Here is a 16,816-nt window from a genome sequence, read left to right as displayed (position 1 = left end):
CTCAAACTCCCTCAGCAACCCTGAAATCTTGTCTTTGTACTGTGTCACGTCAGGGTTAACGCTTGCTGCGCACACATCTCTGAGACAGGGAAAATGAGCAGGGTCACCGCTTACCATCTACGTCTCCCATAACGCGAGCTTTAACTTGAATGCACGTATGCTGTCATAATACTGTGTTACAATTTGTTTGCGTTCTTGCAACATTTTGTTCAGATTATTCAAGTGCTCTGTAATATCAACCATAAATGCAAGGTCCTGCAGCCAAAGTGGGCACTGTAATTCTCCCTCTACACTGTAGAGGGAGAATAGAAGTGAGGAGAGAACACACCCCTGAGGGGCGCCAGTGCTGAGTGACCGGGTGCTAGATGTGATGCTTCCCAGCCTTACTTGCTGCTTCCTGTCAGACAGGAAGTTGGTGATCCACTGACAGGTGGAGGCCGGCACTGTGAGCTGGGTGAGTTTCTGGTGAAGGATGTCCTGGATGATGGTGTTGAACGCAGAGCTGAAATCCACAAACAGGATCCTAGCGTAGGTCCCTGGGGAGTCGAGGTGATGCAGGATGTAGTTCAGTCCCATGTTGACTGCTGTAGTTTGTCATAAGCAGTGAATAAAATGCGCTCATTCATGCGTCACTTTAAAAGCTTTATTCTTGCTTTCCCATTTTTTTTTAAAACATTTCAAATATTTGGCTTCTTGGGTTTGCTAAATGTAACGAGTTTGCTGAAATAATGGATGGTTTCATGAATTAAAGCCAAGTTTGATTCTGAACTGTTGGAAAAAAGCTTTTGGTGTGTCTTCCTGGCTGAGAGCCTCTGGGTCAGACGGCCATTTAATGCTCATCTTTCACAGAGTATTGATCGGTGCGGAGAGCTTGTCAGAGTCAGCCATCCATCAGTCTGCACTAAAAGGGTTCAAAGAGGTGTGTTTCACTTGTTAAACTGTCACGGTTCAGTTTGCTCAGAGTGAAGCAGGGAGAACATGATTGGGCACTCATGCACATACTCTTATGTTGTCACACACACACACACACTACAGTCGCACACACTGTTAGAGCTGCAAGCATACAAAAAGAAGTCATGTGACAGCGGTACAAAGAATTACATACTCTAGAGCGGGGGGGGGTCAAACTCATTTTAGCTCATGGGGCAAATACGGACCGACTGATCGCAAGTGGGCCACAGGTTTTATGCGGGAAAACAGTTTTAGATTTTAGTTAGGAAAAAAAGACCAATTTTAATATCATTGTGCCCTAGTTTTCATTATCAGTCCCTGTGGGATCTTCACTTCAAGAATTATTGACTTTCGAACAAATTTTTGTGTAATTTGCTACTTTTATGGAAAAATGTAAGAGTTCTTTCCACAATTTGCATTTAGGTATGGGAAAACTGCAAGCCCCTACAAATATTGTGGCACTTCATTAAATTTGGGAATTTGAGATATCTACAACTGAATTATTTAGTAATTTACTTCTCATTTCTCATTTCTACTGCTTTTTTTGCAGGCAAAATCAGATGCTCTAAAGGGCCAGATTTGGCCCCCGTGCCTTAAGTTTGACACAAGTGCTCTAGTGAATTGGCAAGGCAAGGCATATTTATTTGTATAGCACATTTCATACACAAGGTAATTTAATGTGCTCAATGATCAAAACATGCAACAGAAAACATTCAACTGCTTATAAATCAGCAGTAAAAACATTTAAAATCAGCAGTAAAAATGTGAAATCAACAGTCACATGATTAAAAATCTCCCTCTCAATCATACGCAGTTGAGAAAAAAAGTGCCTTTAACCTGGATTTAAAAATGTTCATTGAAATAGAGGGAGAAACGGCTCCTAGTGATGAAAAAGTAAGGTGAAAGTATCAATCTAAACAAGCCAAATGCATGCATGTGCACACTATTACACCCACAAGTAATAATAAGTTTTGGTTGAAAGCAGAGGACCTTCTACTCCATGTCTGCATCCCTACATTTTGCATTCCAAACATTCCTTGTCACCTTAAATTATACTGTTGTGATTGTTTCAGCATGCAGGAAGGTCTCAACCCACACTTATTCCCTGCTCATCCAAAGGCGAATAGATAGAGATGGAGGAGCAATGCAGGGGGAGGGGCAGTAAATGAGCTCCTCTGCAGCTCAGTCACATGGGCCTCCACGAGAGGCTGGCGGACAAACACAGCTATCAACTTGGCTTCAACACAGAGTGAAGCAGTGAGGCTGCCGTCTCACTCAGCTCACACACATGGTTAGCTGTCAGTGTCTCCGCCGGTGCGAGGGACACACTGAGTCACAAAGGGCTGCTTAGAGTAGGAAGTCATGAAATAGTCTAGACAGCAAAGTGCTTTTAAACCTTACATCCTTCATTTTCACCTGGCTGGAGAGGGTTCAGTTAGAATCATGTTTGGAAGAGCAAAAGGTGCTCATTGGTTCATATTCTTTGTTACTTTCAATCACCTAATAATGAATTCTCTGACACTTTAAATAACCTGAACCGAGTCATGGGTAGAGCTGGGTATCATAGTGGATTTCCTAAATTGATTCGATTCCAATTAATAATAAGGCTTTGGATCAATTAATCACGATTCGATTTCGATTCTGTATTGGTTGATCATTGATCTTACAAATTTCACTTGCATATTAATAAGATGATTTCAAACTTCTGACTTAAAGACCGTGTAAAGAAAATTCTGACATTTTCTTCTAAACACATTAAATAGGTCATAAATGTATTCCTTAAAACATATACAAAACCATTCAACTATTTATAGTTTAATTGTGGAGCTTGGCTTCACAAACTGTGTTTCAAATTTTCCTGTTCAGGATTTAATGGGCGGGTCAGAAATCATAGGCGCGTTACATAACTTAGCCATCATTAGCATAAACCCAACCCTGCTGCTGAATCACACCAAACTTCTGCGGTCTCCAGGGGTCGCAATTTGGCGCCTAGACAAAAACAAACCACATATTCAGACTCAGGGTTATAAAACACATCCGCTAGTGCCACATTTTCCATGAAATGAGCACTTTTTTGCACCGCGATTGTGTGTTTCACCTCGAGCGGACGCAGTTCTGACTGCAGTCTGGGAGAGATGCACATATTCGGACTCGGGCGGAGCAGACCTTTCCGCTGACACCTCGTTTGGCCCTATCCGAGCACTTTTGGAAAACCAATGAAGCACTGTTGACGCTGGAGCAGCTTTCACACTGCTCTCTCCCATAGACACAGTACACGGAGGCGACGCCCCCAGCATTTCATGGCTGTTTTTCCATGATTTTGAGACCTATTTTTATATACTTAGCAATTTTATTCATCATGTGTTTAATGACACATGTTTCTGTGTTGGGACAAACTCCTAACACTAATTTATTCCTGCTTTACACAGGCGCAGTACTCGACGTTGCTAATGCCAAAACTATAGCGCAAGACTATTGGGGTTAGAGTAAAAAAAACCCAAAAAATGCCAACATAGCTCCAAAGGTGTCATCATTTGGCGAATGACACTTAATGACAGCCTTTATGACACCTTATTTATGCTAATGACAGCGTAATGTCAGCCGTATGTATAAAGCTTCAAATAAAGTGTGACCGTGTGAAAACACTTTAGAATATTCTCTCACCTACACCTATGTTTTAATGGCTGTATCTGTTATAGTTTAGTTCTTTTTTATGTTCATCCACCTGAGTTTGTTTAGAAGCGTCACATAGCAGATGTTGTCCTTGGATGGACTGCACAAACAATCATATCAAGCTATAAAACAGCTTTGTCAGACCAATTAAAAGGTTTACAGACCCGTGGTTAATTCATGAGAGAATAGGCCGTGAAACATGCTGCGTAGGAAAACGTTTGAGATATTTTCTTACATTTTCACTCTGTACTTGATCAACATTTTGGGGGATACTAATTTGTGTCTTGAGGAGATAAAGATTGTCAGATATTAAACTAACTTGTGGGGAAATCTTCCATTTATGTGATTATTAAGTCTGTGTGAGTTGCTGCGAGCTTCTTATAAGATGTATTTCATCCTCAATCAACGTGATGCTTTTAAAAGGTCTCTGGTCCCCTGGTGCTGGAGCTCCTGTTTCCTGGAGCCGCTGTGGCTGACAGGCTCCTGCTTGTGTTTGACACTGTTATTATTACATAATGTGAGACTGCTGCGTCCACCCTGTGGGATTCATCTCTGTTAACACTGTCTCCTCTCCTCTTCTGTTTCAGATGCTGCTAAAAAAGCTTGCATCACAGAGGTGAGCCCAAATCTGCCCCCGTCATTCTCTGTTGTTAATCATCTACATTAATAGCACCAGGACCTTGGTCAGTTATTATGTCGGGCAATTAATTAATCCTGGAAAAAAATTTTCATGAATAATCAGACCATGCATCCTATTTTAAAGTGCTGGCGTTGAACAATATTTCCTGTATTTGCCCTCATTTGTTTAAAATGTAAAGAATAGTCTTGATCAAAAAGCAGGGATTTAAGCTTTTAGGCTGTGGATGAGTGACATTTTTATTTAAGCCATCATTAGGCATTGGTTAAGTTAGTTCTTGAGAATTCGAATCAAACCTCAGCTCGAGTCTGCTCCAATACAGAAACTCTGTTCACTGCCTCCGTTATTCTCTTCCACAGAGAGTTTAAAATGATCTCCTTAAATTCCAGTTTCCACACGACCGAAAAGCACATCTTTGTTTTTTTTTTCACCTCAGCTGTGAGGATGATTATTTTCACCTCGGAAACGTTTATTTCCTTGCCAATGTTTGTTTGACTAGAGCGGGCGGTGCCTTCAAACCTGGAATATTTAAGGGCGTAGCATCATGTTAATGACGATCAAATTCATCCGCCGCATTTATCAACACCTGATCACCTGGGATTGGTCAGATACAAATGTTTCATAAATTTCACGTGGGTCCTGTCGTACGACACAATGTTCACTCAGATTTGCACTTGTTTTCACGCAAAGGTTGATAAATGAGTGCCAGTATGCTTATCTTACTCCAAACATCTGGATTCTTCACATTCTACTCTGCCCTGTAGATCAGACCCTGTTTGGCTTTCAAACCTGATGTATAATTAGGCTTAATATAGAAATATTAAAGATTTGAAATCATAAGTGTATTTGCTACTTTGTGTAGTCATTCCTTGCTCATTTTAGAATCTCTGGTTAATTGACGTGAAGTGCAAAGACTCGTGCATGAGTGATAAATATTTGTTCTTCTTCCTTCTGGTCAGATGCCCTCATCCTCAGGCCAGCCTGGTCTGGGAAAGAAAATTGGTCACAGAGGAGTGGATGCATCAGGGGAAACTACTTACAAGAAGGTACAATTACAAGGATCATTATCTTAAAAGTACAGTTTGTCATTTAGTTCTTTAAGTATTTCATTTATTTCATCATATGAATTTGTTGGCTTCCATGCTGACTTCTTAATGGTGGAGTTGGTAGATTTGTCCTTATTACGTTTAATTTGGTTTGCAAGGTATTTGCTGGATTTGTTATTGAAATGAAAGTTTTCTTGACGGAATCTGCTAATCATGAAGTTGGTTTTCCTTTTCGGGATTTTTTCAGGTTTTGAGTGTCAGCGCTGGTGGTGCACCGATTTTTTGGCCGATCATCGATTTTTTAAAAGCCTAACCTGTCGATTCCGATTATGGCACATCCCATTTTTTAAATTCTAGTATCACTGACGGCATATGTCTTGAATGTTCCAATCTTTTATATATTTGACTGTAAAATATTAAACAACAGGCGTGTCCTGATCCAATATTGATATTGGATATTGGTCCAATATCAACCAGAAAACAAATATCGGATTTTATCGGACTGCATCTAAAATCTCCGATAAATATTATATTATATTTATTCAATTGTAGAATACTGTAGATATTATGTTGAAGGTTAAAATGTATGTAACCAATTGGCTAATAATAAATGGGTCAGTTTTTCTCATACCTAGTGTTGTTGACTAATGTTCTCTGTTTGAGTAACATCACTTAATCAAGACTTTTCTAACATTCCACACTACAAAATAAGTCATAAAAGTATGTATGTTTTGTGCTGATATCGGATTGGATCGGCAATATTGATATCGTATCGGTGGAGTGAAAGTGGAAAACATACCTATTAAACCAGTGATTCTCAACTTGTGGGTTGGGACCCAAAAGTTGGTCGCAGACCTGTACTGGGTGGGTCGCGGACAGCTGGTCAAAAATGAATGAATAGGATTTGTCTCTTATTTTGAAAGAAACTTTTCTTTTGACAGGCATGCTGTGAAATGCATGTTTCACAGGAAAATATATAGATTAATGTTTTTAAAAAGATTATATAAGTGTGCCTTCAACAGCTATTTTTGAAAAACTAAATTTGGTCGGTTAAATTCTAAAAAAAAAAAAGTGGGTCGCGATTTAATGACTGTGGCAAAAAAGTGGGTCCCAGGGTGAGACCAGTTGAGAACTCCTGTATTAAACAATACCTGGGAAACAATACAAAGTTGTTGTTCTCACTACGCATGAGGTAATTATCTCAAACATAAATGAAAATTTTAGAGCATTGCTGTCCAAAATACTGAATTATATCACTTTCATTTTTCACATTTTAAAAACAAACAAAACTAATGCAACAAGTTACACGGCAGAACTGTTTTAAGCTCTTTACAAAAACAAAGTGCACCGCAGTAATTTTGTTTTACAAATAAAGAAAATCACAAGGTTGGAAGTAGATGATAAATTAGGAATCTACAGGACAAACATCTGAACCACCAATAAAGTGTCCTGAGTTTGAGGTTTCCTTGTAGTGCCAAAAGAAAAAAATGTCCAAATGCAGCAGCTTCGTATTTATTTAAATGTAAAAATATCAATCTAAAAATAAGTTGTAACAGCTTACAGGACAAAAGCTTCTAAAAGTCAAACATTCCACAAAAAAAAGTGCAGCATGTGTAACATTTTCAAAAGTGCACATGCAGACATGACCTGGTGGGCGGAGCCTGTCAGTCATCTCACAGCAGAAGGGAACGGTGGCTGACTTTAAGACCTTTGCGGAGGTGGAGAAGATTGGCGGAAAAGATCGGTTTCATATGCAAAGATGGGCAGATCCTCCAAAAACTGGGACATCGGACTGATCGATGTCAAACAATGAGTGAATGAGTGACAGTGTTATTAGCATTATTACACGTGATCTTCTTCTGTACATGTCTCATCTACAGAGAAGTCACAAATCCAGTTGTTGTTTTGTTTTTTCTTTTCAGACCACATCGTCTGCCTTGAAAGGTGCCATCCAGCTGGGCATCGGTTACACTGTGGGCAACCTGAGCTCTAAGCCTGAAAGAGACGTGTTGATGCAGGACTTCTACGTGGTGGAGAGCATATTTTTCCCCAGGTCACTAGAAAAACTGTTTGTTTGTGTTATTGTTGACACTAGGGTGTTTTTTTTTGTTATTGACTGATTTTTGATCTGTGTTGCAGTGAAGGAAGCAACCTCACCCCAGCTCATCATTTCCCAGATTTTCGTTTTAAAACCTACGCTCCCGTGGCCTTCCGCTACTTCAGAGAACTGTTCGGTATCAGGCCGGATGACTACCTGGTACGATTCCACACAGTTGTGTTCCTTAACCAGTTTATTTATAAATGGGAGAATTCTAGACTCCACAAAAGAGCAAGAAAGAGCAACTAAATGTATGACCTAAAAGAACGCATCCTTAACTAAAAACGCCACGGCAGTCCACCATATTACATCATCACCGAAATGTTACAAAGATCTGTTTATCCATGGCGGTGGTTTTTTTCCAGATCCGCATGAAACTCGAAAATTTCTTCAACGATATGCGATAGGAATGCTTTTATTTTTAAAACTGGTCCAGATTTAAGATATAGATCCGCATCACCCACAAAATCTAAAACGCCGGCAAAAACATGACCTCCTTGGCGAAAGTAATGAAAATAAAAGTGGACTAACAGACGGATGATCATGAAGAACCCAGAGTGCTGTTTACATTTTAGGACATCCTCCGGTCTCAGAGTGATGTATCTGTCATTTATCAGACCAAACGGACTCATGTCTCAGCAAAACCTCTGTCAAATGAAACGACATCACTTAGCAAACCAAACGCCCTCAAATGGCACGGCCTTAGGCTTCAAAATAAAAGTCGTCAGACTCAGCAACCTGAAAGGCTGTAAAACACGACAATGACGTTGTGTTTTGAAGAAATCGGAAATTAGAGCTGAACGATTAATTGCATTTGGGATATTATCGCAATATCTTAAAACGTGATTTTCTAATCACAAAGGCTGTAATTTTTATTTTTTTTTCCTTGTCTTGTCTTGTACTGTCCTGTTAAGTTCAGAGAGTGTTTAAGAAGTGCAGTCCACATGTTTCATGAAACGTGAAGCTAGTTAGATATGTTGAAGAGGTAAAGCCACAGATTTGTTTGCTTTTTTGTTGCGATCTATGCTTTAAAATGTATATTTGATATTTATTTAAAGTTTAAATAAATCTGAAATTGTTTAATATGAAACAGTTTAATTTATTGCTTGTGTTCATTGAAAAATACATGACAAAAGACCCTTGACGAAATAATCGCATATTAAATTGCATTCACAATATTGAGGAAAAAAAATTGCAATTACATTATTTTCTAATTTCGTTCAGCCCTTCCGTAAATGCACATAATGTCATCAATAAATGCAGCTTTGAATACAAGAGTGAGTTGAAAGCTGTTATTTTCTATGTATTTTTTTAAGGTTAAGATACATCAGTCTTATTTAAATATGTATTTATTAATCAGACAATACGTTGATATATCTTAACTTTTAAAAAATAATCGTCATGTGTACTTTTGGTTTCTTCAAAATAAAACGCCATGTTGTGTTTTACATCCTGAGGCCGTTGAGTCTGATGATTTTTATTTTGAAGCCTGAGGCCGTGTCCTTTTGACGCCCCTTGATTTGACTGGTGACGCGGTGTTATCTGTCGGAGATTTTGCTGAGACATGAGTCCGTTTGGTCTGACAAATGACAGAGGTTTTTCCTGATACCTGATACCTCACTCTGAGACCTGAGGAGTCCTGAAATGTACACCGTTGCAGAGAAGGAGAATGAGCTTAGCCACTTGTGAGGTCACATCATAGACGATGCAGGGAAAGAGATCAAAAAGAAGGAACTCTGCAGCTCGTGTCCTCCATCAGTGGAGAGAAGGTGGAGGCAGCAGTGATTCACCGCTCGACTCGAACTCGTCTCACAGGGCATGCACAAACTGCTGAGTCATGCAATTGGGCTCACTCCATCTGCACGTATTTGCTCTGGATCTGTGCTTTAGCCACGTGGAAACACTTAGTCTCTCTCCTTAGTCACTGTGTGGTCTCTCCTCTGTGTTTGTTTACACCGCAATTGTTTTTAACCCCAGAGTGTTAGACAATTCTGATGCATCAAGCTTGTTTACCAATTGAGAAACATGTGTGTCCTGCATGTGTGTGTCCTGCAGTACTCCCTGTGTAATGAGCCACTGATTGAGCTGTCCAACCCTGGTGCCAGCGGCTCCGTCTTCTATCTAACAAGGGACGATGAGTTCATCATCAAAACGGTGATGCACAAAGAGGCTGAGTTTTTACAGAAGCTGCTGCCTGGATACTACATGGTAAGAGAGCAGCGGTGAAAGTACTCACGTTATCGTAATTGAGCTGCTTTTACGGGTACTTGTTCTTCTTTGAGTATATTTCTAAATCAGTCATTTTACTTGTTCTTAAGTACATTTTAAAAGAAGTAAAGTAATTTGTTACATTTCTACACCCAACTGCTACTGTGTAAATTATTATCAATCGGACATTGTGAAACTACAAAATACGAAATGACCAGACAACAATCAAATGCATCACATCATAGACGACCAATTGGATTAAACTTAATGCACAGCATTGGATGGAGGTTATTTTCTCAGTTTTAGAGTTCATAAATATAGCTATACTTAGAACCTGACACACTTTTTTTTTTTATTTTGAATTGAATTCATTGGTGTTATTTTATTAAAATATTATTTTGCATTTGGAAAAACCTTAAGATAAGATTTGGTCTCTTCCTTTTTAGGTTTATACATGAGATGTTTACTGTATACAAGGGAACAGTGGCAAGATTTATTACCAAAAATAAACGTATAGTTAGCAACTTATACGTACTATTTAATTGAGCTACTTTTTACTTGTACTTGAGTATTTTATGTATGACTTACTTGTACTTGTACAATTTCAATCAAGTAACAGTATTTCCACTTAAGTAGGATTTATCAAGTCTTTACCCCTCCGGTACTGTAAGAAACACTTTGACATTGTAACTAAAATGTGAATAATCTGATAGAAAATGAGCTCTATAGAGAGCGATGGCAAAGCTCCATGTCACAGTATTATGTCACAGTTCAAAGAAGCTGCTGCACTTTAGCTACTGGGCTGTTAGGGTTTATTTTATTTATTTTTTTCCTTCCTGTTACTGAGTCGTGACATTTACTTTGAGGCTTGGTGTAGCATCTCATGTGTGGGCAATTGCTTGGTATTGAAGCTGTTTTCATGCTGCCAGGTTGATCCTTAAATCTAAGAGTGCTATATACCTGGATAGTCTTATCTAAGCATTATATCCTCCCAAGTGTAAAGCAGCCATAACATCCCTCATCTCCTGTGCCTGCAACCTTTAAGCCATGATGTGCTTTCATAAGAGCTGGATCCACTGTGCCTCAGTATCTGGGTGTTCTGAACTTGAGCCTAGCAGTGCGTGACTTCCGCCTCCCCACCACCTCCCCACCTCTCACAGTCTGCTGGGCTTGTTTGAACAAAGCCAACCAGCAGCAGCTCCATGTATGTCCATCTCACTGCCTCTCAGGTCCACGGGCTCCAGCCATGTGTTTATTCATGCACCGACGGCCACGAGCGAATTCTGCAGGAATTCATTGAATCGTTTAGGAACGTTTGGAGCTCCGCACATTTGTTGTGAACTTTTCAATCCCTTTGCTTGTGTTCTAAAGCCTCTGCAGGTGTAATGACTTCATGGAAGCAAAGCATATGTTTGTAGCCCACGGCGCAGTGACAAAAAAAACATGTTGGTTCTTAAAATCAGATTCTCCCTCCGTTTGCAAACAGAGAGGTTTACCCAGCTGTGGTCAAATTGGACGTGAGATATGTAGGGATGTCCCGTTACAACTTTTTAACTTCCGATACGATACCGATATTGCAGCCTTGAGTATTGACCAATGCCGATATTGATCCGATACGATATCAACACGAATCATACATACTTTTATGACTTATTTTGTAGTGTGGAATGTTAGAACAGGTTTGATCAAGTGATATTACTCAAACAGAGAACATTAGTCAACAATTCAAGTTCACTTCAGTTATTTTTTACTGTCACTATATGGTGGGATCAACTGAGGGCGGGGACAAAAACAACAAAAACTTATTGGAGCGCTCATATCGGAGATTTTAGATGCAGTCCGATAAAATCCGACATTTGTTTTCACGCTGATATCAATATTAGATCAGGACACTCCTAAAGACATGTTGAATTGTCTCTATATCTGTTTGGTCAGTTATAATTCAGTTCAATTCAACTTTATTTGTATAGCACAACAATTACAACAAAGTCTCAATGCGCTTATCAAGATATAAAATATGTAATAATTATAATTGTGTTATTGATCATTAATTACAATTAATTAATTCAGACAATTGACTTTGTAATTGTAATTGCCATGAAAATTCTATAAATATTGTCAGTTATGATTTAGCGCAAAACAGGGGAACATTATTACAGTTCAACGTACAGTTCTATACATAAGTAGTTTTATTAAAATATGTTTCATATCAAGCTTTACCACATTTTACCATTTACAAAAAATTTACAAAAAAATTAAATTAACTGGTATACCGACACAAAAAAGGCACAGACACCCACACCAAAAATGTTCAAACCTATATTTTCATTGATCAGGAAGCCTAACAAGGTAATCAATAGATAGGAAAGAAATTAGATGATATATATTTGTTTTTAGTGTATTTTACAGCTGATTTAGGACCCGTTATCATGAGAGATGCTAACAGAAAGCTAACACAGGCTCAGTAATTGTGAATAATTGTAATTGAGTAATTGAGTTGTAATTGACTTTCTGAGAATCAAAAATAATTGCAATTTAATTGTAAATGGAAAAAATGCTGGTCACTGCAATCGTAATTGAATTGTAATTGAACACGGGCAATTGAAAACGTAATTGTAACTGAATAATGTTATTGACCCCAACCCTGATTTGTATATTACATGTGTACACACTCCTATCAGGATTTCTGTTTTGGCGTGATAGAAAACTACAATATGGTCTATAACTATATATATATTTAATTTGTAGCTTATTTCTTCTATTAAAATACTGATTTTAATAGAAGTCTCTGCTTTCGTTACTTCTCAAAACAGCGTGAAAATGCGTCCTAACCCAGACCTTCCCCTAAACGAGTCACACTATAGAACTCACTCACACATGCTGTCCTTTATAGGAGAAAAAGCCAAAAGTGACACATATTATGCAGCAGTTTGTTAATCAATGTGCCAGAATTATTTTTATGGTAAGACTTTATTGAGTTAAAAATATATTGAGATTTATATTGTATATCACCATTTTTGAGAAAAAAAACTATTGAGATATTAATTTTAGTTCATATTGCCCCGCCCTACCTTGAACCTTTCATAAATAAAGAACAAAATTTTTTTTTTAAAAACAAGTTTGTTCTTACGAACCACGAAATAGGAAATAAAATTGCAAATGTCATTCTAATTTGATAAGCTCATCTTGGTTTGCATGAAGGCCTTAATAGACAGTGTGGAGGCAGTGGTTGGTGGAGCTCCATGTGTTTCCTGCAGCTGACTGTCTGATGCCTGTTGGCTGGATGAGTCTGGCCTCAGATCACAATGGTGTAACTCCTCTCGTGTGCCTCATCTCACGTTTTAATGTCTTATCAGTTTCTCTGCTGTGAGGAATCTGCGTGAATTACTTTCCATTTCCATCTTTCCATCGTCTCCATCACGTGTTTGTGCTGTTGGCTCGTCACCGCTCTGCCATCCTAACATGGACAGAAGGGTCGCGTGTGACTGAGGGGAGAGGATGATCTTTCCCACTGCGTTCCCTCTCTCTCTCTATCTCTCTCTCTCTTCCTTTCCTGCTTCCTCATCTGAAGGTCATCCCGAGCGCTGAGCTTTTTTAAACGCTGCTTTTGTATTCATCCCCTTCTCTCCTTTCTTGTGTCTTCCTCTTTGCGTTACCAATGTTACGCATCAGCACCCTCTTTCTTTCTCGCCCCGCTCTCATTTCTCTAATGTGCTGGCTTAGGTCCCAAGGTCAGAGCAGGTTTTCCACCTAAACATCCAGCATACGCACGTTACAGAGCCCCATTTAAACCATAGGTACACAATCAAATATAACGCACTGATAATTTTTCATTTTTCATTTCATTTTATTTATTCTTTTTTCATGGTAATGCAACATAAATTGGTACAACAATCCAGCAAACACAACAATAATACATTCCATGAAAAAAAGAACAGGAGTAGGATGAAGAAAAAATATATTAAAGTGATGTTTGATTTTAAAAATGCAAAATGTAATGCTATTTAAATTTAATACAACAATTATCAAATGCACTTTTAGACAAATGGATTGGTTGAGAAAGAAATATTTGAGGCACCTCTTCTTTTTTTTTGTGTTTAGTTACTGTTATTGTGATAAGGTAAGAACTGTATAATTTTGAACTTTTTAGTAGGAAAATGAAAGGTTTTAATGGCCAAAAAGAAAAAAGATACTCCGGTTAAGTAAATGAAGTTTAATTTGTTGAGTATAACTGTGGCAAATTTGACTTTTTATGTGTTGTATGTGGGTATGTATATTGATATATAGAACAAATGTAATTATTTAAATTTTTGAAACCTACATGGAAAATATAATGATTTGAACCTCTTAGGAAGAAACATTTATTCTTTGTTTTCCAGGTTTTTTTTTAATATTTTATTTATTTATTTTATTAATCTCTGAGTTTTGTTTATAGACAGAGGACTTGTAAAGACCCAATGCATCTATTTACTTTATTATTTTATCTGTCAAATGATGTTGTATGCGACGCATTGTAAACTTTGTGCAATTGTTCAAACAAAAATACAGAAAAATAAAGAATTAAAAATATATATATATATTTAAGGCACAATAATTGTCTCTTTCAGTACATCACAGCACGGTGACAATAGCCATGATTCCTTTCTTCTCACGCTCTCTGTTATGTAATGCATCCTTGAGCTATCAGGTGGCAAAAGTGTAACTATAGCCAAAGACTGTGTGCAGACTGACAATTGTTTCATGTTCGTTTGTTAACTGATTGGTAGCACCTATGCTGTGGCTCGTGCATTTTTAATTTCTCACAGTAAATAAAATGTTGTTGCCTGAATTTAAACACATTATTGTAGGAATCTAATTTTTTCAATGTTTACCTTGATTTTGTCACATATCACCCAAACCGTGGATCTCTGGATCTCATCTTTATCAATTTCTGTGTTGTTTCTTCTCCAGAACCTGAACCAGAACCCTCGCACATTGCTGCCCAAGTTCTTCGGCCTGTACTGCGTGCAGTCAGGCGGGAAGAATATTCGAGTGGTGGTGATGAACAACGTCCTGCCCCGCGTGGTTCGGATGCACCTTAAATTTGACCTGAAGGGCTCCACATACAAGAGGCGAGCGTCCAAGAAGGAGCGGGAGAAAGCCCGGCCCACCTTCAAAGACCTGGACTTCATGCAGGACATTCAGGACGGACTCATGCTGGACCAGGACACCTATAACGCTTTGGTCAAGACTCTACAGAGAGACTGCCTGGTGAGAAGCTAAAGCCTGTTTTTTTATTGTTGAATTGAGGATGATTTGAGATGTTTAGGATTCAAATGAGCAGTATGAACACTTCAAAATAAGAGAGAATACTAAAAAAAAATGATTCATATCTTAAAACTATGGAGGCGTTCATGACCAAGATGGCGCCGCGGATGGTTGCCTCGGTACTGCGCTCTCTCGTAGTTGTTGTGTTTTTCTTTATTTTTGTAGTTTATCACTCCCCTTCTCTGGTCTCTTTCACCAGAGAAGAACTATTACAAGTTGGACAGTCCTCTGCTGATCTTTTTTCACCGGTTCTCATTGAACCAGAAAGTTATGCGGAGATTCTCACTGGAGGAGCAGCAGCTCTCTATGGAATTTGTAGGAGACGCCGCAGACGCAGACGGGGTAAACGAGCAGGCGCGCTCGTAAAACTGAGGCAGCGAGGATTACGCACTGCGCTCCCATCCATTCACCTGGCAAATGTCCGCTCTCTGGCAAATAAAATGGATGAACTGCTGCTCCTAAACACTAGAAACTCGGACTTTTGCAGATCCGCCGCCCTGTGTTTTACTGAAACCTGGCTCAGTGAACTCATCCCGGACAGCTCTCTACATCTACCGGACTTTCAGCTCCTCAGAGCAGACCGCGTAAAAGAGCTCTGTGGGAAGACGAGGGGCGGCGGAATATGCTTTTACATTAACCAAGGTTGGTGTACAGATGTCACAGTGTTGAAGCAGACGTGTAGCCCTAATCTGGAGAGTTTTTTCATAAACTGTAAACCGTTTTATTCTCCGCGGGAGTTCTCCTCGTTTGTTATGGTCGGTGTTTACATCCCACCTCAGGCTTGTGTAACAGAGGCGTTACAGCACCTGGCTGACCAGATAGCAGACGTGGAGAAACAACATCCAGACTCTTTGCTTATCATTCTCGGGGATTTTAACAGAGCAAATCTAAACCACGAACTCCCTAAATACAGACAACATATAAAGTGCCCCACCAGGGGTGCTAACACACTGGACCACTGCTACACTGCAATAAAGGATTCATATCACTCTTGTTGCAGCTTTGGGGCTCTCTGATCACTGTCTGATTCATCTCATCCCCACCTACAGGCATAAGTTTAAATCTGCTAAACCTGTAGTAAGGACTGTAAAGAAATGGACAGAGGAGTCAAAGCAGGAGTTACAGGACTGCTTTGACTGCACTGATTGGAGTGTTTTTGAAGCTGCATCAGACAACCTAGATGAACTGACTGACACTGTGACATCTTACATCAGCTTCTGTGAGGACATGTGTGTGCAGACCAAGACTTTCTGCACATACAACAACAACAAACCCTGGTTCACACCTCAACTCAGGATGCTGCGTCAGGCTAAGGAGGAAGCCTACAGGAGTGGGGACAGGGACCTGTTCAGGCAGGCCAAGTACACTCTATCTAGGGAGATCAAAGTAGCCAAGAGGTGCTACACTGAGAAGCTAAAACAAAGCTTCTCAAACAAAGTCCCTTCAGAAGTGTGGAAAGGCCTGCGTGAGGTTACCAACTACAGGAAACCCTCCCCCCACCCTGCAGGTAACAAAAGACTGGCTGAAGACCTGAACAGCTTTTACTGCAGGTTTTCTCACCCTCCCCCCAGCTCATTAGCATCAGCCCATCACCTGGACTCTGCCCTTCCTGCTCCCCCCACTTCCCCCCCTACCTCACCCTCTGACCCCCCACCTACCCTGAAGATCAATGAAAGAGATGTGTGCCAGCTATTCAAGAGACAAAAGATCAAAAAGGCTCCAGGACCAGACGGAGTATCTCCCTCCTGCCTGAAAGCCTGTGCTGAGCAGCTGGCCCCCATCTTCACACGGATCTTCAATACATCACTGGAGCTGTGTGAAGTACCATCCTGCTTCAAAAGCTCCAGCATCATCCCAGTCCCAAAGAAACCTGCCATCACAGGACTTAATGACTAT

General features: G+C 39.6%; 1 protein-coding gene across 7 annotated transcripts in view; it reads left to right on the top strand.

The window, feature by feature from the left end:
• Positions 1 to 16,816, top strand: part of pip5k1ca (phosphatidylinositol-4-phosphate 5-kinase, type I, gamma a) — a 73,721-nt gene that overhangs the window by 21,918 nt on the left and 34,987 nt on the right. For all 7 annotated transcript variants that reach the window (XR_003673981.1, XR_003673980.1, XM_028445519.1 and 4 more), the window contains exons 2-7: positions 4,212 to 4,240; positions 5,221 to 5,307; positions 7,230 to 7,360; positions 7,447 to 7,564; positions 9,461 to 9,613; positions 14,564 to 14,863. Coding sequence is in view for 5 of the 7 variants with exons in the window: in XM_028445519.1 (XP_028301320.1) it covers positions 4,212 to 4,240; positions 5,221 to 5,307; positions 7,230 to 7,360; positions 7,447 to 7,564; positions 9,461 to 9,613; positions 14,564 to 14,863 (818 nt within the window). In the remaining 2 variants the exon portion in view is untranslated. The remainder of the gene's footprint in view (positions 1 to 4,211; positions 4,241 to 5,220; positions 5,308 to 7,229; positions 7,361 to 7,446; positions 7,565 to 9,460; positions 9,614 to 14,563; positions 14,864 to 16,816) is intronic.

The sequence above is a fragment of the Gouania willdenowi genome, chromosome 4 (assembly GCF_900634775.1).
Source record: "Gouania willdenowi chromosome 4, fGouWil2.1, whole genome shotgun sequence".
NCBI classification, from domain to species: domain Eukaryota; kingdom Metazoa; phylum Chordata; class Actinopteri; order Blenniiformes; family Gobiesocidae; genus Gouania; species Gouania willdenowi.
The sequence above is the reverse complement of the archived record's forward strand: the minus strand, read 5'-3'. Positions and strand labels throughout refer to the sequence as shown.